At 38.4% G+C, this 25031-nt stretch overlaps 1 protein-coding gene across 7 annotated transcripts in view; it reads left to right on the forward strand.

Annotated features, from left to right (window-relative positions):
- LOC126335315 (ubiquitin carboxyl-terminal hydrolase 45) overlaps positions 1-25031 on the forward strand; it is a 159193-nt gene that overhangs the window by 122342 nt on the left and 11820 nt on the right. For all 7 annotated transcript variants that reach the window (XM_049998466.1, XM_049998469.1, XM_049998471.1 and 4 more), the window contains exon 14: positions 127-234. In XM_049998466.1, coding sequence (XP_049854423.1) covers positions 127-234 — 108 coding nt within the window. The remainder of the gene's footprint in view (positions 1-126; positions 235-25031) is intronic.

Genomic DNA, 25031 nt, shown 5'->3' on the forward strand with positions numbered 1-25031 from the left:
ACAGCCTTAGAACGTTTGAAATTATTATTTCTTAAAGACTGACACCTTTATTTCTGATACCCAGATTTAGAAAATAGTTACTGATATGTGTTTCAGTTGCTAAGAGCCCTTCCATTCTTTTTTCAGGAGTCTCCAACTGTGAGGCCAGATCAAAATCAAATAATGTATTCTCTGTATGGCGTAGTGGAACACAGCGGAACACTTCATGGAGGGCATTATGTTGCATTTGTCAAGGTAAATGTGATATATCAGAGGTTTTTGACTTCAATATTGTGTTTTAAAGAAGCAAATAGGGCCATTCTATGTCAAATCGTCCAGAAATGTTAGGAAATGACACCCATTGTCACGCAAATCCATGAAATTTTGGATAGTGGAAGTTTACATAGATATATTCACATTTCCAAAATGTAAATGCAGCAGATCGGTTACTTTTCCATTTATGATAAGTAGTTGTGTAGATTCAGGCTTTCATTGAGGAAGGTTTATATTTTATAGTCCTGCTTCTTGTAGTGAATATCCATCATCCACATCCCAGAAAAAATTTTAAATTATTTCTTTTAAACAAAATCTGTGCATGGACATTATAATTTTAAGGTATTGCCCCCTCATAGATAACTTTGAAAAATTTACAATATTATTCTAAATATTCCATTATGTCACACAAAAAGATTCAGTATGTAGAAATAATGGGAAGTATGATAAACAATGTTATTGTAAAAGAAATATTGAAATTGATAATACATGACTACCATGCCACCACTAAATTGCTGAAGTTGGCTGCACTAGATTTCCCTAGGAAAAAGTCATATCTGGGAACACTACATGTATTGCATCATCCAGTTCCTTTGTTTTAAGTCGTGTTCACTGAGCATGCATTTCTGAACTCTTGTACTGGGTTGTACCCAGATTCAATTATTGGTTGAAAATTCAATTGTTGCAGTTTTTAACTATTCACTCCAAAACAAAAGTAATTCCCCTAATGTTACAACAATAATGTGAAATACTTTTATTATGAAACAATGGGCTGGAAAGATGTTCAAATATTTAATTACTTTTTAGGTTACACCAAGCATCTTTTGAATTATTTATGACAGATATTGGTTTTATGGCTAAAGCAGTATGGAAAGTACAAGTAGGCAGTGTTTCTTGGACAGTATCTGCAAGATATATGTGATAATGCGGTGACTTGTGTGAATGAACTGACCAGTGAAGAACAAGAACTTTTATTATGGCGAAGCGACAGTCTTTCACACTGTGATTTAAGTGGTGTGTGTGTGTGTGTGTGTGTGTGTGTGTGTGTGTGTGTGTGTTTTCTCTACATAAGAAAATTTGCTGTGAACCCTTCAAGCGCCATAAACGATCTGTTTCATCTTGATAGTGTGAAATTGGTTTAGAAAAGGCAAAAACCTGCAAAATGAGAGGCTTTAGCATTATTCCTGGGGAGAAAATGTGCCCACTCCATGTCAAACTTATCTATGAAAAACGAGCAAGTGGTGATTCATTGCCAGGCTATATAATTGACAGTAATGTGAAGGTGCAGACTCCTAATAAATCTGTGCTCAATACTAGCTTAATTAGCTTAGGAGTACCTCCTGCGTTCGGTTGTTTAGCATAGTCGGTACACAGCAGCCAAATGAAAATTGGAATCGGCAGCTGGGGCTCCTGCAGCAGGGCGGGGGCAGTTCGTACCTCGTACTGGTCGTATTAAATGTCCATGTACTTCAGTATGGCTGCCGTTCAACGTCCCTTCACTTTGCAATTGTAGGTACTTACTAGGCAGCGAAAAAGGAGCATTGAAGAAAAATGCCACCTAACCTACCCTGCTGAGGCCGCGTAACTCTAGTAGTGGAAAAACAGTTCTTGAAGGCCATATTTATCAATATTTTGGGCCATAATATGGTCTATTTTTGACTTTGATAAGTGTCTGAAAATTCCAAGACAAGGCTTTTTATTGCTTAGGCAAAAACTGGGAATGGCTATCAAGTCCACATTTAGTGAGATACTACTCCATGATTCTCAGTTCACAGTCAAAACAGCAAATTTCACATGCAGAAGCAGCCAGAAATTGATTTCCAGCCCAACCTGATGGAATACGCAAACCAGCAAGCACTGATCCACTACTGTAAGTGAGTTTCACATTTGGTCTTATCAGTCGTCTTCTATAATAGAAATGCTTGCCAAGTATTCCATAATGAACACAGAATATGCTACACTGATTTTTCACTAAAGGCCGAAATCTCATACGCTCATAACTTTCCAACAAATCAATCAAAAAATGCCTGCTTTAGTCAGAATGTGTGTAACTGCAACAGCTTTAGTCACGACTCATTCTACACGCAAGAAACTCAGTATTCCTTCATTTTACACATAATGCGCACCGTGACATCTAACATGACCTTATACGTCTGACAGCTAGTGAGCGACTATATCGATACTACCTCACTCCCGGCCTATCTACCGTATTTACTCGAATCTAAGCCACACCTGAAAAATGAGACTCGAAATCAAGGAAAAAAAAAAAAACTTCCCGAATCTAAGCCGCACCTGAAATTTGAGACTCGAAATTCAAGGGGAGAGAAAAATTATAGGCCGCATCTCCAAATCGAAACAAAGTTTGTCCGTTGTAATATGAGACACAATTTAAGTAGAATGAATGATGATGCAGCTACAGAAGTTTGGTTTGAGTCGTATGTTTAGCAGTTACGCTTTATCAGGTAGCCATTGCTATGCTCCTTTTCCACGTGCTTCGTCTGTTTTGAATTGATTGCTTATTTTTCTTTGATCTGATCAGCACAGTTTTCTTTGTTATAGGTGTTTACGTCACCCTAATCTGAAAGTGCATTACTGTACTGTGTCATGCATTGTTTGTTTCATTCCGATAGTGGGTGTTTACGGCCTGTGGCCAGGCTTGCTTTTGTGCGCGCTACAATAAAAAAAAAAGGGTGGGGGTGGGGGGGGGGGGGAGAGGGAGAGAGAGAGAGAGAGAGAGAGAGAGAGAGAGAGAGAGAGAGAGAGGAATTGTCTCATTAGCGAAACAATGGCAAGAAACTTCTATTTGTTGTTGTTCTACACTGCTGCTTTCTTTGATAATGATCAACAAGAACCAAATAATAGACTGCATATGATAGATGATGTTTGGAATGAGAGCGAAAATTTTTCTCCGTTGAAAATCTGTGCAGGCGCTTCTTTAGTACATTACATTCTACACAGATATTAGAGTCATCTTAGATTTAAAAATCTAGTCAATTTCCGTGGTTCATTTCTGACTGTATCACTATTAAGCAAACGTGACATGATATGTATATTCTTCCGCGTTTGCTGTTGACTCACTCTAGTTTCGTAGTTTAGTAGGCAGACAGGATTTAAATGAGATAGCAGCAAACATGAAACAATACATGGCAAAATGTTGATATGCGTACTCTTCTTATGGTGACGAGAATACTGCATGTGATTCACAATTTATGAAAGTTCCTATTAGCAACCATCTCTTCTCACAGATAGGAAAACATTTAGAACGTAGAGTTGGCCATATTGACAAATATCCCAAATAGTCTTGCCAGTCGGATTTTCGTAGTACACTGAATTGCTGCTACATTCGAAGATGAACAATACGGAATTTGTATTTACTTCGTTGGATAATATATGAAGATGCAGTGGTTGAAACTCGGGGTGGAGAAAATAGCTTGTCTTCAACTCTCTCTCTCTCTCTGTCTCTCTCTCTCTCTCTCTCTCTGTCTCTCTCTCTCTCTCTCTCTGTCTCTCTCTCTCTCTCTCTCTCTCTCTGACGCAGTGGTTTTGCTGCCAGTATTTATCTTTGTGCCGTAAAGCATGCCTGTGTAGCACTACATATATTCAGTGGCAGAAATAAGTTGAGGCGGCACCCACCAACTTTTTTCAGAATTCCCGCTTGCTTTGCACTCAATCCTAAGTCGCAGACGGTTTACTGGATTACAAAAACTGGGAAAAAAATTCGGCCTAAATTCGAGTAAATACGGTAACTTTTGGTGCATGGGAACATCTTAATTCTGACTGGCCAAAAAGTCTGATTGACCAATCAGAATGATCCTTCTAGATCATTCTCTCGACAAAACTAAACAGCGGCAATCACTAAACAGAAAGTCATTGACGTCATTCCAAATGCAAATAGTAATATATTGTTTAATAAAAACGATTGAAATGAAAAATAATCTTGAAATTAATTTAGAAACCAGTTACACTTCCAACTGATATTCGGCTTTTTTCGCCCCCCTCCCAAAAAGCACGCACACCTCGACATTCATCATCAACAATGTGAGGTACAGTACATCTTTCCCACTGTCCAGTTTCAATAAGTTTTACAGAAAATATCGAATTTTAATGTACGTCCCACATACACACACTCATTTATTCCCGTTTATTCACACGACAACATAATGACCAAATATTAAATTTTCATGACTTTTATACTACGAAATGGAAGGTAATTAAAGTTTTTGAAAAGAAAAAATCCCATTAAATTATTTTATATACTGAAAATTCTGGTAATGGGGTTCAAATGATAACAAAAGACCAACTGTTATCACTCCTAACAAAGTTTTGTAAACTGAGTGGATGTCGGTTTTATAACTTTTAAGTAATTTTTTTCAATCTCCGAAACTATAACAGATAAAAAGCTGAAATTTTGATGAGATCTTCTACTGAATATACGGAAAGTAGTATACCAAATTTGAAACCAATTAGATAATATTTACTATAGTTAGATTCATAGGGGGTATGAATATATGTTTGTATTAGATGACGTGGCAGCCCGTTCTCATGCTGGCTCATAGTGACAGCTATGCTATGAGTCATCACTAAGACACAATTCTGCAGCCTTCTTTCAACCAACGGCTCCACATCTGTGTATCTTAGTGCAATAAATGTTATCCCGTAATAATTTGCTGCTTAACTCTTCGAAAACTAAAATTTCACATACATATCAAGTTGAGCTGGCTGCTGATGCAAGCACTATCCCTGACAGTGATTTAACAGAACTGGAAGAAAAGGCAAAACATCATGATCGACTCATGGACAAAATCAAATAGAAAATTGAATACGCAAATAAGTGTGAAAAAATTCAGTTACTGACTCTTGTGCCGCCAACTTGGTCTCGACAGAAAGTCAGTTCCAAATTTCGGGTTTCTGAATATTTGGTACAACAAGAAAGAGCTCTTTTAATGGAGGAGGGCATTTTATTGATGGCTGAGCAGAAAAGAAGAAAGATATTGCCACGTGATACAGAGCAAAAAGTAGAGTGTTTTAATTTGGATGATGAAAACATAAGAATAATGCCTGGGGAAAAAAAAGACAAAGTGAGCACCAGCAAAAATACGTATGAACAAAAGCATCTTGTTTTAAGTAATCTAACTGAACTGTGTTAAAAGTATCCTAAAGACAAAGTAGGATTCTCAAAATTTGCTTCTCTTCGACCAAAATAGTGTATACTTGCAGGATCATCAGGAACACATACCATGTATATGTGCATTTACCACCAAAATGTTAAATTGCTTCTAAATTCTATTTCTATTAAAGAAACATACCAAGATCTAATTAAAATAATATGTGATGTAAATAACTGAGCCTGTATGCTTCGTCTGTGTAAAAAATTCCACACCAGTTCATTGCTTAAAACTCGCTTAGAAAATGAAACAGATGATGCTTCAGTACAATCAATGGGTATCAACTGATCGAATAACTGTTAGTGTTCAAATCACTTCTCAATCAGAATTCTGTGATCACTAATTAAGGAAATTGAAAAAAATTACTCCATGCTCTTTTATTTCTCAGTCACAATCTGATTATCTGAAAATGAAGGAGGAAACACTTGATGATCGATCAGTGTTAATTTTAGTGGAGTTCAGTGAAAATCTCAGTTTTGTTGTTCAAGATGAAGTGCAGGGGTACCATTGGAACAATGGCAGCTGCACTCTTCACACTGTCCATGTATATTACAAAAAGGACAAACAGTTGCATGCAAGAAGTTTTTTTATTGTTTCTGATGATCTCAAATATGAAGTTGCCTTGGTGTACCAGACATTAGAAGACTGTATTGATTTTTTTTAAAAAATTCATCTTACATATGTTGAATATTTCACTGATGGTGGTGCTGCACAATATAAAAATTGTAAGAATTTCAGAAATATCTGCTACCATGAACATGACTTCAATGTAAAATGCAGCTGGTCCTTTTTTGCTCCCAGTCATGGCAAATCTCCCTATGATGGTATTGGTGGCACTGTTAAGACTTATCACAAAAACAAGTTTGCAAAGAGTAAATAAAGACCAAATACTTACAGCTTCACAGTATTTCAATTTGGACGTGAGAATCTGCAAGGCATTTCAGTTACCTTTGTTTCAAAAGATGAAACTGTACAAGTCAGACATTATCTTCCTGAGCGCTTCACAAGTGCAAAAACAATTCCTGGAACATGGTCTATGCATCACATTGTACCAATATCACCAACCAAGATTGGAGCAAAAAGGCTCAGCTGTGTATTTTGGATTTTAGTATTGTGCATGATTTCTCAGATGCACTTTTGCCACTATTGCCAGAATGCCCTGTGCAGCCTAACTGCTATGTTCCATGTACATATGACTCTTCTTGGTATTTGGAAATTGTTGAGAAGGTGAACTGAGAAGGAGATGTTACAGTAAGGTTCATGAATCCTCATGGATCATCCTCGTCCTTCTGTTGGCCTGATAATGATGTTTGTGATGTTTCTTTCTCTCATATTCTGTGTGAAGTTGGTATAACCACAGCAACAGGCCGTACTTATTCTCTGAGCAGAGGGTCCTCAAAGTTGGTGGAAGAAAAGTGGTTTTCATTAAAAAAAAAAAAAATTAAGCATCAAAGTGTCTCGTCGCATATGTAGTTCCGAATCAGCTTGAATGCATATTGGCTTTTGGCAAAATGCTTAAGTATTATAAACAAAATGCTATGTATTTTTACATTGAGTTAATTTGGTTATTGCCCTGTATTTTTTAATGTGTAATTTTGTTTCATAAATTACAATTTTTGTTCAATATGGATATTGTTATGTGTACTTAAGTTGTTAATTTCTCTTTGGTATTTCTCTCCAGGATAATTTTTCAAAACTGATTTTTTGTGTGATGAAATTTTATTATTTGTATATCACTTTCTAATTTTTTCAGTGTTTTCCTGAGGGGGCAGTTGTAAAAAATATTTTTTTCTGATTTAACAATAAAATTAATTTTCCAAAATTTAATTGGACAATTCTAACATGTTTATAGAAACTACATGTCTGAAAGGATATTCAGGGAAAAACTGTCAGCATACCATATTTTGTTAAAAACAGCAGCCAGTTTTCAAATTTTTACAGTTTGCTTTGAAGTAACGCATTACATCAAACTTTCAGCAAATGCTACCAACAGAATGTTGTTGTTTTTTTGGTCTTCAGTCCTGAGACTGGTTTGATGCAGCTCTCCATGCTACTCTATCCTGTGCAAGCTTCATCATCTCCCAGTACCTATTGCAACCTACATCCTTCTAAATCTGCTTAATGTATTCATCTCTTTGTCTCCCTCTACGATTTTTACCCTCCACACTACCCTCCAATACTAAATTGGTGATCCCTTGATGCCTCAGAACATGTCCTACCAACCGATACCTTCTTCTGGTCAAGTTGTGCCACAAACTTCTCTTCTCCGCAATCCTATTCAATACTTCCTCATTAGTTATGTGATCTACCCATCTAATCTTCATCATTCTTCTGTAGCACTACATTTCGAAAGCTTCTGTTCTCTTCTTGTCCAAACTATTTATCGTCCATGTTTCACTTCCATACATGGCTACACTCCATTCAAATAGTTTCAGAAATGACTTTCTGACTCTTAAATCTATAATCAATGTTAACAAATTTCTCTTCTTCAGAAACGCTTTCCTTGCCATTGCCAGTCTACATTTTATAGCCTCTCTACTTTGACCATCATCAGTTATTTTGCTCCCCAAATAGCAAAACTCCTTTACCACTTTCAGTGTCTAATTTCCTAATCTAATTCCCTCAGCATCACCCGACTTAATTTGACTACATTCCATTATCCTTGTTTTGTTTTTGTTGATGTTCATCTTATATCCTCCTTTCAAGACACTGTCCATTCCATTCAACTGCTCTTCCAAGTCGTTTGCTGTCTCTGACAGAATTACAATGTCATTGGCGAACCTCAAAGCTTTTATTTCTTCTCCATGGATTTTAATACCTACTCCGAATTTTTCTTTTGTTTCCTTCACTGCTTGCTCAATATACAGATTGAATAACATTGAGGAGAGGCTACAACCCTGTCTTACTCCCTTCCCAACCACTGCTTCCCTTTCATACTCCTCGACTCGTATGACTGCCATCTGCTTTCTGTAAAAAATTGTAAATAGCCTTTCACTCCCTGTATTTTACCCCTGCCACCTTTAGAATTTGGGAGAGAGTATTCCAGTCAACATTGTCAAAAGCTTTCTCTAACTCCACAAATGCTAGAAACGTAGGTTTGCCTTTTCTTAATTTTTCTTCTAAGATAAATCGTAGGGTCAGTATTGCCTCACGTGTTCCAACATTTCTACGGAATCCAAACTGATCTTCCCCGGGGTCGGCTTCTACTAGTTTTTCCATTCGTCTGTAAAGAATTCGCGTTAGTATTTCGCAGCTGTGACTTACTAAACTGATTGTTCGGTAATTTTCACATCTGTCAACTCCTGCTTTCTTTGGGATTGGAATTATTATATTCTTCTTGAAGTCTGATTGTATTTCGCCTGTTTCATACATCTTGCTCACTAGATGGTACAGTTTTGTCAGGACTGGCTCTCCCAAGGCTGTCAGTAGTTCCAATGGAATGTTGTCTACTCCGGGGGCCTTGTTTCGACTCAGGTCTTTCAGTGCTCTGTCAAACTCTTCACGCAGTATCGTATCTCCCATTTCATCTTCATCTACATCTACATCCTCTTCCATTTCCATAATATTGTCCTCAAGTACATCACCCTTGTATAGACCCTCTATATACTCATTCCGCCTTTCTGCTTTCCCTTCTTTGCTTAAAACTGAGTTTCCATCTGAGCTCTTGATATTCATACAAGTGGTTCTCTTTTCTCCAAAGGTCTCTTTAATGTTCCTGTAGGCAGTATCTATCTTACCCCTAGTGAGATAAGCCTCTACATCCTTACATTTGTCCTCTACCCATCCCTGCTTAGTGATTTTGCACTTCCTGCCGATCTCATTTTTGAGACGTTTGTATTCCTTTTTGCCTACTTCATTCACTGCATTTTTATATTTTCTCCTTTCCTCAGTTAAATTCAATATTTCTTCTGTTACCCAAGGATTTCTACTAGCCCTCGTCTTTTTACCTTCTTGATCCTCTGCTGCCTTCACTACTTCGTCCCTCAAAGCTACCCATTCTTCTTCTACTGTATTTCTTTCCCCCTTTCATGTCAATTGTTCCCTTATGCTCTCCCTGAAACTCTGTACAACCTCTGGTTCTTTCAGTTTATCCAGGTCCCATCTCCTTAAATTCCCATTATTTTGCAGTTTCTTCAGTTTTAATCTACAGGTCATAACCAATAGATTGTGGTTCGAGTCCACATCTGCCCCCGGAAATGTATCTCCAGGGTTCTTCTATGTATACAGCCTTCTTTCATGGTTCTTAAACAAAGTGTTAGCTGTGATTAAGTTGTGCTCTGTGCAAAATTCTACCAGGTGGCCTCCTCTTTCATTTCTTAGCCCCAATCCATATTCACCTACTACATTTCCTTCTCTCCCTTTTCCTACACTCGAATTCGTCACCCATGACTATTAAATTTTCGTCTCCCTTCACTATCTGAATAATTTCTTTTATTTCATCATACATTTCTTCAATTTCTTCGTCATCTGCAGAGCTAGTTGGCATATAAACTTGTACTACTGTAGTAGGTGTGGGCTTCATATTTTTCTTGGCCACAATAATGCGTTCACTATGCTGTTTGTAGTAGCTTACCCACATTCCTATTTTCCTATTCATCATTAAACCTACTCCTGCATTACCCCTATTTGATTTTGTGTTTATAACCCTGTAGTCACCTGACCAAAAGTCTTGTTCCTCCTGCCACCGAACTTCACTAATTCCCACTATATCTGACTTTAACCTATCCATTTCCCTTTTTAAATTTTCTAACCTACCTGCCGGATTAAGGGATCTGACATTCCACACTCCGATGCGTAGAACGCCAGTTTTCAGAAATTTTACCCAGCCATAAGGTCCACACAGAAGACAATCACACATTGCAAACAACACAGCAATGGCTCTCTCCTGCGTTTTTATACTGTAATGCAATAAAAATCTTAAGCACACTTCACACTCACTTGTCCCTGCACTGAAATTTTACAATTCTTTATATTTGGATTAATATATGTGACACGTGGGCAGTCAACACGCACACAAATGAAAATGTGTGTGTGTGTGTGTGTGTGTGTGTGTGTGTGTGTGTGTGTGTGTGTGTGTGGGTGTGTTGGGGGGGGGGGGGGGATAATAATTATTCTTATTATTCCTGTGCAAATTGATTTAGCCTCCGTGGTTTGCCACTTACCGTAATCGTAATTTTTCTCAATAAACAGGGTCATATTTACAATGATAAGAACTTACCCACAAATATCATGTTGTGGTCTTCAGTCCTGAGACTGGTTTGATGCAGCTCTCCATGCTACTCTATCCCGTGCAAGCTTCATCATCTCCCAGTACCTACTACAACCTACATCCTTCTGAATCTGCTTAGTGTATTCATCTCTTGGTCTTCCTCTATGATTTTTACCCTCCACGCTGCCCTCCAATACTAAATTGGTGATCCCTTGATGCCTCAGAACATGGACTACCAACCAGTCTCTTCTTCTCGTCAAGTTGTGCCACAAACTCCTCTTCTCCCCAATTCTATTCAATACCACCTCATTAGTTATATGATCTACCCATCTAATCTTCAGCATTCTTCTGTAGCACCACATTTCAAAAGCTTCTATTCTCTTCTTGTCCAAACTATTTATCGTCCATGTTTCACTTCCATACATGGCTACACTCCATACAAATACTTTAAGAAATGACTTCCTGACACTTAAATCTATATTCGATGTTAACAAATTTCTCTCCTTCAGAAACGCTTTCCTTGCTATTGCCAGTGTACATTTTATATCCTCTCTACTTTGACCATCATCAGTTATTTTGCTCTCCAAATAGCAAAACTCTTTTACTGCTGTAAATGTCTAATTTCCTAATCTAATTCCCTCAGCATCACCTGACCTAATTCGACTACATTCCATTATCCTCGTTTTGCTTTTGTTGATGTTCACCTTGTACCCTCCTTTCAAGACACTGTTCATTCCATTCAACTGCTCTTCCAAGTCCTTTGCTGTCTCTGACAGAATTACAATGTCATCGGCGAACCTCAAAGTTTTTATTTGTTCTCCATGGATTTTAATACCTACTCCGAATTTCTCTTTTGTTTCATTTACTGCTTGCTCAATATACAGATTGAATAACATCGGGGAGAGGCTACAACCCTGTCTTGCTACCTTCCCAATCACTGCTTCCCTTTCATGTCCCTCGACTCTTATAACTGCCATCTAGTTTCTATACAAATTGAAAGTAGCCTTCCGCTCCATGTGTTTTGCCCCTGCCACCTTCAGAATTTGAAAGAGAATATTCCAGTCAACATTGTCAAAAGCTTTCTCTAAGTTTACAAATGCTAGAAACGTAGGTTCGCCTTTCTTTAATCTTTCTCCTAAGACAAGTCGTAAGGTCAGTATTGCCTCACGTGTTCCAGTATTTCTACGGAATCCAAACTAATCTTCCTCGAGGTCAGCTTCTACTAGTTTTTCCATTCATCTGTAAAGAATTCGTGTTAGTATTTTGCAGCTATGGCTTATGGCTTATTAAACTGACAATTCGGTAATTTTCACATCTGTCAACACCTTCTTGGAATTATTATATTCTTCTTGAAGTCTGAGGGTACTTCGTCTATCTCATACATCTTGCTCACCAGATGGTAGAGTTTTGTCAGACCTGGCTCTCCCAAGGCCGTCAATAGTTCCAATGGAATGTTGTCTACTCCGGGGGCTTTGTTTCAACTCAGGTCTTTCAGTGCTCTGTCAAACTCTTCACGCAGTATCGTATCTCCCATTTCATCTTCATCTACATCTACATCCTCTTCCATTTCCATAATATTGTCCTCAAGTACATCACCCTTGTATAGACCCTCTATATACTCCTTCCACCTTTCTGCTTTCCCTTCTTTGCTTAGAAATGGGTTTCCATCTGAGCTCTTGATATTCATACAAGTGGTTCTCTTTTCTCCAAAGGTCTCTTTAATTTTCCTGTAGGCAGTATCTATCTTACCCCTAGTGAGATAAGCCTCTACATCCTTACATTTGTCCTCTACCCATCCCTGCTTAGTGATTTTGCACTTCCTGCCGATCTCATTTTTGAGACGTTTGTATTCCTTTTTGCCTACTTCATTCACTGCATTTTTATATTTTCTCCTTTCCTCAGTTAAATTCAATATTTCTTCTGTTACCCAAGGATTTCTACTAGCCCTCGTCTTTTTACCTTATTGATCCTCTGCTGCCTTCACTACTTCGTCCCTCAAAGCTACCCATTCTTCTTCTACTGTATTTCTTTCCCCCTTTCATGTCAATTGTTCCCTTATGCTCTCCCTGAAACTCTGTACAACCTCTGGTTCTTTCAGTTTATCCAGGTCCCATCTCCTTAAATTCCCATTATTTTGCAGTTTCTTCAGTTTTAATCTACAGGTCATAACCAATAGATTGTGGTTCGAGTCCACATCTGCCCCTGGAAATGTATCTCCAGGGTTCTTCTATGTATACAGCCTTCTTTCATGGTTCTTAAACAAAGTGTTAGCTGTGATTAAGTTGTGCTCTGTGCAAAATTCTACCAGGTGGCCTCCTCTTTCATTTCTTAGCCCCAATCCATATTCACCTACTACATTTCCTTCTCTCCCTTTTCCTACACTCGAATTCGTCACCCATGACTATTAAATTTTCGTCTCCCTTCACTATCTGAATAATTTCTTTTATTTCATCATACATTTCTTCAATTTCTTCGTCATCTGCAGAGCTAGTTGGCATATAAACTTGTACTACTGTAGTAGGTGTGGGCTTCATATTTTTCTTGGCCACAATAATGCGTTCACTATGCTGTTTGTAGTAGCTTACCCACATTCCTATTTTCCTATTCATCATTAAACCTACTCCTGCATTACCCCTATTTGATTTTGTGTTTATAACCCTGTAGTCACCTGACCAGAAGTCTTGTTCCTCCTGCCACCGAACTTCACTAATTCCCACTATATCTGACTTTAACCTATCCATTTCCCTTTTTAAATTTTCTAACCTACCTGCCGGATTAAGGGATCTGACATTCCACACTCCGATGCGTAGAACGCCAGTTTTCTTTCTCCTGATAACGACGTCCTCCTGAGTAGTCCCCGCCCGGTGATCCGAATGGGGGACTATTTTACCTCCGGAATATTTTACCCAAGTGGACGCCATCATCATTTAATCATACAGTAAAGCTTCATGCCCTCGGGAAAAATTACGGCCGTAGTTTCCCCTTGCTTTCAGCCGTTCGCAGTACCAACACAGCAAGGCAGTTTTGGTTATTGTTACAAGGCCAGATCAGTCAATCGTCCAGACTGTTGCCCTTGCAACTACTGAAAAGGCTGCTGCCCCTCTTCAGGAACCACACGTTTGTCTGGCCTCTCAACAGATACCCCTCCGTTGTGGTTGTACCTACGGCTATCTGTATTGCTGAGGCACGCAAGCCTCCCCACCAATGGCAAGGTCCATGGTTCATGGGGGGCACAGAATGTATATAAAGCAATAAAAATTGGCAGAAGTTCGTGATATTAGATACGAAAACAGTACACAAAATCTCAAGTTCACAACTAAATGCTGGGTGTCATGGCCTAGATGACTTGACAGGGTGTATACAACCCGGGACAACCGGGAGATTCAGGAGAAACCCGGGTATTTTTTCATCGGTAATAAAACTGGGAAAAACCCGGGAATTTTTAGAATTCCAGGAATTTTTCATTGTTTCAGTTTTCAGTTAAATTTTTATAACTTTGACTGGTAAAAACCAATACTCTGACAAAGAATATTACTGTATTTTGCTACTGCAGAATAATACTGCAGCAATAAAAAAACAAACGAGGGGGGGAGGGGGGGGGGGGGAACGAAAATGAAAATAAAACTTAACTTGCAAAGGAAATGCACCAATAGAACAACAAAACACAGTGCTCATACAAGTGACTGCCAACAGTGAAATGTGTCAAAGGCTTCAGGAAGCTATGCAATGTAACATAACAACAAATTGCCTCCTATGAGCGTGACGTCATAACTGTTTACATTAGATTCGTTTTTAGTGGTTGCGAGTGAGCTTATGCGCATGTGGATTTGAGTCACGTATGAGTGGTACCTTCTCCTGCTTCTGGCTACAGAAGTGTGGCAGTTAGCTGTATAAGCAGTAGCAGCAAGCAGCCAGATGCTATCTAAAAAACTTTTACTGGTGCGCCTAAGCTGCCAGATTCATATATGCACAACAGGCCCGGAACTAGGGGCTGGGGGTAAACCGGGATATCTGCCCAGGGCAGCAGTTTCAGGGGGGCAAACTCATATTATTGAGGAAAAAGACCTTTCTTCACAAACAAATTCTAAGTTGATTTTTGAATGAATTATAAGTCGATTTTTGAACAGGTGCATAGTGTACATGATGTGTCTGCTAGGGGAATCCACATCGCATCTAGAAATAAACTTTCCTGCAGACAAAGGGGACGGGTCTATACGAGCTGAGCGGAAAGAAGTCGAACAGGTGAATGCCAATCGCTTTTTATGTGGTTGACTGGGTTTGTAAATTATCAGTGTTGTTACAATTACTTGCGAAATCCATAGATTCAGACTACCAGAGTGGAAATAGATGACTAACAGGAATAACAGGCAACAAAAATGACATATTGTCTTCTCCTTGTATCCAAGAAAGTGAAGTTTTGACAGAAAATTTTTGGGCAGACCACTACACTACTAAGGGCCAGTTATACAGTCCCAGGCTAGCAGCCACTAAAGTTCTATTCTGGGAGTAGCATAGAAAATGCGTTGTACGAACATATTATAACGCCTAACCGGAGAATAAATGCGGAATAACTAAAGCGGTGATTGTTGCAGGGTTAGTGAAGTTAACCAGAGAATAAGTTTTGACACTGGCAGGAATAGTTACAGAATTAGTGATGACAAGATTGTTTGTTAGAATGAGGAAGGAGAAGAAAACAGACTCACAAATTACAGAAGAATATAATTTTTCCAAATTTGTATAGAAATTTTGTACTACTGCTTTTAGATCTCATGATTCAGAAGCTAGAGAGTATGAATGAAATGTGAAACTATTTCCTGACACAAAACATTTTGCTTGTAGTAAGCCTTATAGGCATTTGATATTGGTACTTAGTGAATTATATTCTGTTGTGTTATGAAAATGACCGTTTGTGCCAAAACAGTCTCGTTTATTTTGTGTGTGTACCAATTGCTGCTATACTAGGCAGGCCTCTTTCGTTTTATCTAGCAGACAGTGACAAAATACATGTAACTGGATCGAGGAACCACAGCAGTCTTAGGTACAATTTCTATTTACTAACAGCTTTAATGTATTAGACAACGACATTTCATTTTTTCATGTAGTAAAAGGTTGACAAACTTCGATGAGGTAATAGAGTCCTTTCCCAGAAAAGTAAGTACGCCACATAAAGCGGTGGTAAGATTACTAGGACTTAAGGATTGAAGAAATGTGTACAATCTATCTTGTCTCTTGTCTTTACTCTTTTTATGTATCCTATATTTAATTTTATGTCACACAGAACAGCAAATTACTAGCTAATAGGCAGTAGAGACTGCAAATTTTCTGAAGAGTTCTTGTTCTGCCGGTTACAAATAATCCCATCCAGTATTAATTGCGAGATTCTTTTTAAGAGGGGCAGGATGTCAAACCGGCCGACTGCGAGCACGAGAGGCACCACAGTACATTTTAATTTCCACTGGCCTGAATATAGTTTGATGGCACCCATTACAAAATATTACGCGTTTGAATTCCACATAGCGAAATAGAGAGACGCGTGATGGAAGAATGCTGTGTGAAGAGGCGTGGTACTGCACTTTGGCACACTTAAGACCAAATAACATGTCTTACATTCCCTCTTGAGAAAGATGTGTGCTACTAAATGAAGGTATTTTTGAAAAGTTAATGTTTTTTAATTTTTGGCGTCCTACCTCAAACGCTCGAGGGTGGGGTAGCGCCACTATCTAATATTGCCCCGATTCGAAAATATCGTAGATCCGGACCTGATGCAAAGAGCAGTCTGAGTTGTAGTGGGGAGGTGGTAGTCTCCATGTGTTTACATTAATTGATTTTGCTGTTTCCTCTTCGTTTATTGCTCTCACATCAAATGAAAACAAAACGGATCTGTGGCCGGGAGCTATCAAGTGAATTAAAATACATTCACATAATTATGGAAGGCTGAAATATGTTATTAATTTCAGAATTTATTTTGTTGCCACCTTTCTGACAGTCAAGTGTTAATCGCCTTGCAGAACATTGAAATTATTTTTGTCGGTTTGTTAAAGAAATTTGTCTTTTATTAATCTTTTCTGCTGAGGCAGTCAATTTGTTTGAAACGAAGTGTTTTAATTTCACACTATTGGCTAGTTTCAATTGTTCGCTGCATTTCAAGTTCACGTTTTCATCTAGCATGTATGGCATTATGCTATAGTAAAGAACCAAACATGAAATAATACAGTACTGGTACTCCAAGAAAATGTACATCTGAGTCTGGACATATGAAAGTTCACTTTAAGCCGAATTATGCATTTTAGTATGGCTCCCAAAATTCCCATGCTCCTGGAGTATCTTCTAATGTATTGCTTTTTTTAATGACATAATGTATGATCTTTTAATGTTTTGCACGTACGAACGTACGGGCTTCCTGCGTCATCATAGCTGTGCAAGCACGGCATTGCCTGTTATCTGGCGCTCTCTGGCAACTGCTGAAATGAAACTATTTCTAACAAGTCGCAGGAAAATATTCTGAATGGTTGTTTGAAAAAGCGTTACTTTCAAAGAAAATTTCCTTTTATGCAAGATGAACTCTGCGTGCAAATGTCCTATGAATATCTTAAATTGCAGAGCGTTTGACTCTCATTCAAAAATCAAATCTTTGAGGATTACCATTTAGAATATTTTCAATCCCAGAAGTTCAGACATTTATGTCCTTGTTAAAAATTTTACTGGCACATTTGTGTGATGTATCTTTAAAGAGTAACACACACAAAAAAGATCATCATAATGTGTGAAAGCTTAGCTTCTCTTGCAGCTTATTAATCTTAGAGACCAATATTATACCTGTAAGCTTTTCTTTTCTTGTAGCAGCACTATGTATATTAATTTAAACCGCTACCATTTCCTATTTGTGTGTTCGCTCTACTTAACAGTGATGTTGCTATTGGCTGACTACATCACATATCCTATGCTCTGAAAGAATTCGCGTTAGTATTTTGCAGCTGTGACTTACTAAACTGATTGTTCGGTAATTTTCACATCTGTCAACACCTGCTTTCTTTGGGATTGGAATTATTATATTCTTCTTGAAGTTTGAGGCTATTACGCATATCTCATATGTCTTGCTCACCAGATGGTAGTGTCAGTACTGGCTCTGACAATCCCGTCAGTAGTTCCAATGGAATGTTTTCTACTCCAGGGGCCTTGTTTCGACTCAGGTATTTCAGTGCTCTGTCAAACTCTTCACATAGTATCATATCTCCCATTTCATCTTCATCTATATTCTCTTCCATTTCCATAATATTGTCCTCAAATACATCGCCCTTGTATAGACCCTCTATATACTCCTTCCACCTTTCTGCTTTCCCTTCTTTGCTTAGAACTGGGTTTCTGTCTGAGCTCTTGATATTCATACAAGTGGTTCTCTTTTCTCCAAAGGTCTCTTTAATTTTCCTGTATGCAGTATCTATCTTACCCCTAATGAGATAATCCTCCACATTCTTATATTTGTCCTCTAGCCATCCCCGCTTAGTCATTTTGCAATTCCTGTCTATTTCATTTTTGAGACGTTTGTATTCCTTTTTGTCTGCTTCATTTACTGCATTTTTATATTTACTCCTTTCATCAATTAAATTCAATATTTCTTCTGTTACCCAAGGATTTCTACTAGCTGTCGTCTTTTTACCTACTTGATCCTCTGCTGCCTTTACTACTTCATCCCTCAGAGATACCCATTCTTCTTCTACTGTATTTCTTTCCCCCATTCCAGTCAATTTTTCCCTTATGCTCTCCCTTTCCAGGGGTGCTAGTGGGAACAAATTCCCTGTGGGTAATGCTATGAGCATCACGAACTTTGAGGAGTATAGGCTTCGCTTTCGATATTGTCATTTGCGTGTCCTTTTGTCTCGCATGGTGTATACACCCCGGGACAACTGGGAAATCTGGGAAAAACCTGGTAATTTTTTCATCCAGGAAAAACTGGGAAAAACTTGGAAATTTTTCATTGTTTTAGTTTCCAGTTAAATTTTTGTAACTTTGACTGCTAAGAACTGATACTCTGACAAAGAATTTTACTATATCCCACCACTGTAGAACAATACTGCTGGCATAAAACATAGAGACCAAAAAATTAAAATAAAATGTAAGCTGCATAGGAAATGTGCCATTTACAACAATGAAACACAGTGCACCCGCAAGTGGCTGCCAACTGCGAAACATGTCAAGACTACAGGACGAAGACTACGCAAGTCTTCATAACAAACTGCTTCCAATGACTGTAACATCACAGCTGTTCACATCAGGTTCATTGGAAGAGTTCCTAGTGGGCTCTTGCGCGTGCGCTGTTGAGTCGCATATGAGCAGTACCCTCTACTACTTGAAGTGTGACTGTTAGCAGTGTTAAGTGTATCATGAGTACCAACAAGCAGCCAGATACTACGTGGAAAAATTGTTCAGGTGCACCCAAGCTGCCAGATTTGCACATGCGCAGACGAGTCTGAGTTGTAGTGGGGAGGGGGAATAGTCTCCACTTTTAGTGATTTTGCTATTTACTCTTTATTTACAGCTTTCATGTTAAATGAAACGAAATATAATTCTGTGGCCAGGAGCTATCAAGTGAATTAAAATAATTCACATAATTACGGAAGGCTAAAATATGTTATTAGCTTCAGTTTGCTGATTTTATTTTATTTCCATGTTTTTGGCAGTCGAGCATTAATCGCCTTGCAGAACGATGAAGTTATTTTTGTCGATCTGCTAAATAAATTTGCCTTTTATTAATCTTTTTCCCAGAGGCAGTAAATTTATTTGAAACGAAGTGTTTCATTCCACACCATTGGCTAGTTTCGACTATTTGCTAAATTTCAAATGCACATTTTCATCTTTCGGCACATATGGCATTACGCCATAATAAAGAACCAAACGTGAGATAATACAGTGGTACTCCAAGATAATTTGCATCCCGAAAAGTTTATATCAGGTTGGGCCTACATCTTTATGCTATGCATAATCTGTAAATGCTATATACATACGGGCTTCCTACGTCATCGTAGTTGCGCATGGGCAGTAACACCTGTTTTCTGGCATTGCCAGATAATTGGTGAAATGAATTCTACCAGGTCACGGGAAGATATTGAAAATGGTGGGTTGAAAAGCGTTACTTCAAAGTAAATTTAATTTTATGCAAGACTGTCCTTTGAATTTCTTAAATCACAGTGTGTTTGACTCTCATTTAAAGCTTAACATTTTGAAGACCAGACATTTATGTCATTATTTAAAATTTTACTGGCACATTTGCGTGATGTATCTTAAAGTGTAACAAATGCAAAAAAGACAAATACTATACGTGAAAGCTGAGCTTTTCTTGTAGCTACACTATGTACATTAATTTAAACCATTAATTTTTCCTACTTGTTGTGTTAATGCTTCATAACAGTGATGTTGCTATTGGCTGGCGAGATCATGTGACATGAGCTATGACTGGCATGCAAAAGCATTGCAATATCGATTTCACTAAAGTGCTGTGATTGCTGGAACTTCAATATATACTTTCGTAATACGAAAGTAGTCAGTGTACATGTTGCTGCACATAGAAACTTGTCCCAAAATGTGCATATGCATTGTTGTGTGTGTGTGTGTGTGTGTGTGTGTGTGTGTGTGTGTGTGTGTGTTGGTTTGTTTGTTTTCTTAAGTGCCCGGTAGTTCTACGGCGGTCTGTAAAACCTGAACTATTCGAAGATTGATAAGTTTTACAGTTCTGAGGACATGTTTACTGTAACTTGAACAGGGAAAATATGTATTTTTACGTGGGAGAAATTGTACTTTTAACCAGGAAATGTGGGATTTTTTTGTCCCTTGTCCCTGTATACACCCCGTCTTGGCAAACCATTCCAGAAAAGAATTGTCTGCGTTTTTTATTTCAGTCAAGTCGCAGCAGGCATCCACATGTTGTTTTTGATCAGAAGTCAAGGTATGCAAGGCAGACTTTGCACACACTTTTCTCCTTGGTAAAACATTCTGGAGAATGCCTTGAGCACTTGATTTAGAGATTTTCAATTCTTTAGATATAGCTCTGTGTGAGAGATGATTATGCTTGCTTTTCAAAAGACCACAAATCTTCTCAATGTTTCTGTTGGATGAACTTGAGGTGGGATGCCATAATCTCTTGTCAGCCTCTAAAATGTGTAAACTAATCAAACACCCCACACAACTTACACAATTAATACCTTAGGTTGACTTCGTAGACTCAGATATCTCCATAGCCATTCTGCTGAGTACAACTTGAAATCAAATCACTGTTCGTTGCTCCATCTGCTTGCATTAGTGACACAACAGTGTAGACACATTGGGATTGCACTTCCACTACTCGACAATGCTTGCTCACAACTGGCTGGCCGAAAGCACGTATGTTGCTTACAGTTGTTAATTCAAGTTGACACCACAGTTGTTGCACTGATATTGCTTGTCCACCAGAAGTAAAATCTGTCTCGGACTTTTTGGATGAACAAGGGGACCGCATGGATAATACCAATATCCCAAAGAAATTCAATGCACCTCTCAAAAATTCTCAAGAAAATAGGCTTTGCTTCGAAGTTTTCAGAGTGCCATTAATACCCTGGAGCAAGGTCGTATTTTTGCCGGGCCATGTGGCTGCGTGTTTGAATGATTGACTGTCATGTGGATGACTGATGTTTGATCCTGGATGTGTAAATTTTTAAACAGAGTTGTATGTTCTACCAGCATGTCTGTGAAATGTAAAATACACTAAGGTGAAAAAAGAACATTTAAATTTAAATAATCTTTATTAACAATCCTTTATAAAAATTCAATAATTAAGGATTTATAGTTTCAGTGAAAACAGGATTTTTGTGTGTGATTTGAAATAAGAAAATGTGTGTGCATTTTTCGTAAAAATTGAATTGAGTGTGTGTTAATAAGTACATATTCTGTGTATTTTAAATGACATATGTACAAAATTGAATGGAAAAAAGTGAAAAATATAGTGACTGAAATGAGACTTGCCTCAGGGATTAGTAGTATCGAGAGCTACCAATATTACCCCCCCCCCTCCCCCCTCCCCCCCCATCTTCATTGCTTGCGTTAATGTATTAAGGCTGATCAGTAAGACCTCACAGTCAATTTTCTTAAGAATTTTTTGAGAGTTGCATAGGGGCAAAATGAGTTACCAGCGCAGTTCAGTAAAGTTTTATGAATCCAGCACCACCTTTCGTAGCATAAACCAAATGTGAGCAAGCTTACTCAGGTTTTGGCATCAAACGCCTCCATTTTATTGAATGTCCTGGGTGCCACTGTCATGGACTGAAGCAGTCTTAATACTGACAGCAACAAGTGCTGTTTAAAAAGTTATCACACACACACAAATTCCACTTTTACCAACACAGTACCAGCCTATTACTACTGGGTCTACACCCTAAACCAAATGATGACAGACTTTTTTTGAGTCTTCTCAGAAAGAATACAAAGTTGACTTCTCCCTCTGGTTAGCAGGTGGCACTCTGCATTGTCACTGACAGCATACAACGCGACTGGACCAGGACGCGTGTTGTCACCTGGGTTATCAAGCAGTTGCGGCTTCTCTACCTTTATCCCCTTGTGATATAAATTATGTGCATCACCCTACAAATTCTGTGAAGCAAATAGCAAATAAACATTGAGAACAGGTAACAATTCACTATTAGATGAAGGATTAGTGGCACATGGACACATTTAAATATCTGAAGATTGCTCTAGCTTTTAGTATTATCTCTGTTTCTAGATCTAGCACATGTATTCTCCCTCTCTCTGGGGTTCTTGAAACTTTGCGTAGTGTTTTATGAGGTAGGTTCCATCTTATTTTCAAGCATGTGACCAATTGTGTTGCTCTTCTTTTTGTATGCTAAATATTCCTTCTCAGTCCTGTTTAATATGAGTCCCAAATAGGGATGGCAGTGGTTTATCAGAAATATCAATATTGTATAGAATTAATACTAATAAATTGATATTACACTGTTGATATATCAATATTATTAGTACTTACCATAAATATATTTCAACTTTCCTAATTTTGTGCTGGGTATTGAACATCAGTAATTTTCCTCCACTCTTCCTGTTAAATAATATTTATAAAACAGTCATTAATATTTATAGTGTGATGTTAAGATATGACATCTCAGTTTGTCTATATGGTAGGTATTGAATTATTTTTTAATGAATTCATTTTGACTCCTTGGCAGTCTACGTACTTTACATACAACTCACATAGTTGTTTTTCCCCATTCTACATAAACTCTAACAACTTTGTTAATTTCCAATTAATTTGAAATCCTGAAAGTGCTTAGCTCACCACTTTATCTGAATCAGTTTTTACCAAATTGTCTGAGAGTGAGCCTATTCTTGAACTGATGACTTTTTATTACTGATAGACTTAGGCTAATTATTTCTGTTTGCGGTGATCGTTCCTTAGTGAGTATGCACATGGCGAGCCTAGGGTGCCAAGCCATTGCAGCACATTTTCCTTGTCTGTGCTGAATTTTACTTTACTATTTCGTTACTCTGACTTGTTCTCTAGGACAGATTACCTGCTGACAGTCCAGCTCACTTGTAGGATGTCGATTCCGCCTTCTCCCATTTTTTTCCTGTATTTCTCTCTATTTATTTTGGTTAATTTGTGTTCGGACCCTGCAGCACATTTTGACCTGTGCCTCTTAAAACATTTTACAGATTGTGTGGTTCATGCAGGGAAGGGTTGCTCAATAACAAGCATGAAAACCAGTTGATGTGGGGGATCATCAGGTACTCATATGGTGGATGCCCTCGGGCATGCAGAAATCACATTATTGTTGCCTGATCTATCACTTTGAGCATGCTGAGGTGGTGGTCCCAGTCGACTTGGCGGCCACTTGGGACTCTGGACACTGGCCATTGTGCCAGGTGGCCTTGTAAAGCTTCGCCACGGCCATTTTGGTTTATTTGTTTCGATTAATTTTTTGTGCTTACTGGACTATCCACTCGAGTATGGGAGCTATGTCTTTCAAATATTAAAATTACCCAGTTGATACATGGAAAATGTCACTTTGAAATAATAACAGTACAAGTAAAATAACTTAATTTTATCATCCCTTTAACACATAACGTACTTCCCTAACAATCTTTAAATTCATCCACTCCTGTGTTAACAGTGAAGATCATGTAGCATTAATTCTGAAGTAACGATTGTTCCATTGCATTTCCACTTTAATCAAACAGGTAATAAGTGATCATGGAAGCCTTTTCATGTACATTCTGCTGTCAATATGTTTCTTCACTACAATTTACTGGTTCAAAAATAAAACACTGTTTTGGTCATAAATCCCATAATTAATACTGTGTGCCTTTCCATGAAATAACTGAATTACTGAAAGACTTTTCTTTTAAAGTGACATAACACTTTCATCTCTTAATTATCTTTCTAACAGATATTTCATACTATTTATTTGCAATGCAGCTGTGTGCAGCTGCTGTGTGCAAAAGCCTGACACTGACACGGTTTTCAAATGTTCCAGAAGGCAGGGATAAGTAAGGAATACAATATCAATATGTTGCAGTGTCAAAGATAGCAGTACTCCTTACATCTCCCCAGGAGAATTATTTAAAAATGGGAAAAAAAATCTTTCTTGAAAACCCCTCCCCCCAAAAAAGTAAACAAAAATATCTCAGAAATTTTACCCAGCCACAAGGTCCACACAGAAGACAATCACACATTGCAAACAACACAGCAATGGCTCTCTCCTGCATTTTTATACTGTAATGCAATAAAAATCTTAAGCACACTTCACACTCACTTGTCCCTGCACTGAAATTTTACAATTCTTTATATTTGGATTAATATATGTGACACGTGGGCAGTCAACACGCACACAAATGAAAATGTGTGTGTGTGTGTGTGTGTGTGTGTGTGTGTGTGTGTGTGTGTGTGTGTGTGTGTGTGTGTGTGTGGGTGTGTTGGGGGGGGGGGGGGGGGGATAATAATTATTCTTATTATTCCTGTGCAAATTGATTTAGCCTCCGTGGTTTGCCACTTACCCTAATCGTAATTTTTCTCAATAAACAGGGTCATATTTACAATGATAAGAACTTACCGTCCGCAGCTCGTGGTCTCGCGGTAGCGTTCTCGCTTCCCGAGCACGGGGTCCCGGGTTCGATTCCCGGCGGGGTCAGGGATTTTTCACCTGCCTCGTGATGACTGGGTGTTTGTGTCGTCTTCATCATCATCATCAATCATCCCCATTACGGTCGGAGGAAGGCAATGGCAAACCACCTCCACTAGGACCTTGCCTAGTATGGCGGCGCGGGTCTCCCGCGTCGCTCCCCTACGCTCGGTAAACGGAGTATGGGACTCATCATCATCATCAAGAACTTACCCACAAATATCATGTTGTGGTCTTCAGTCCTGAGAC

This window comes from Schistocerca gregaria, chromosome 2 (genome assembly GCF_023897955.1).
Source record: "Schistocerca gregaria isolate iqSchGreg1 chromosome 2, iqSchGreg1.2, whole genome shotgun sequence".
NCBI lineage: Eukaryota > Metazoa > Arthropoda > Insecta > Orthoptera > Acrididae > Schistocerca > Schistocerca gregaria.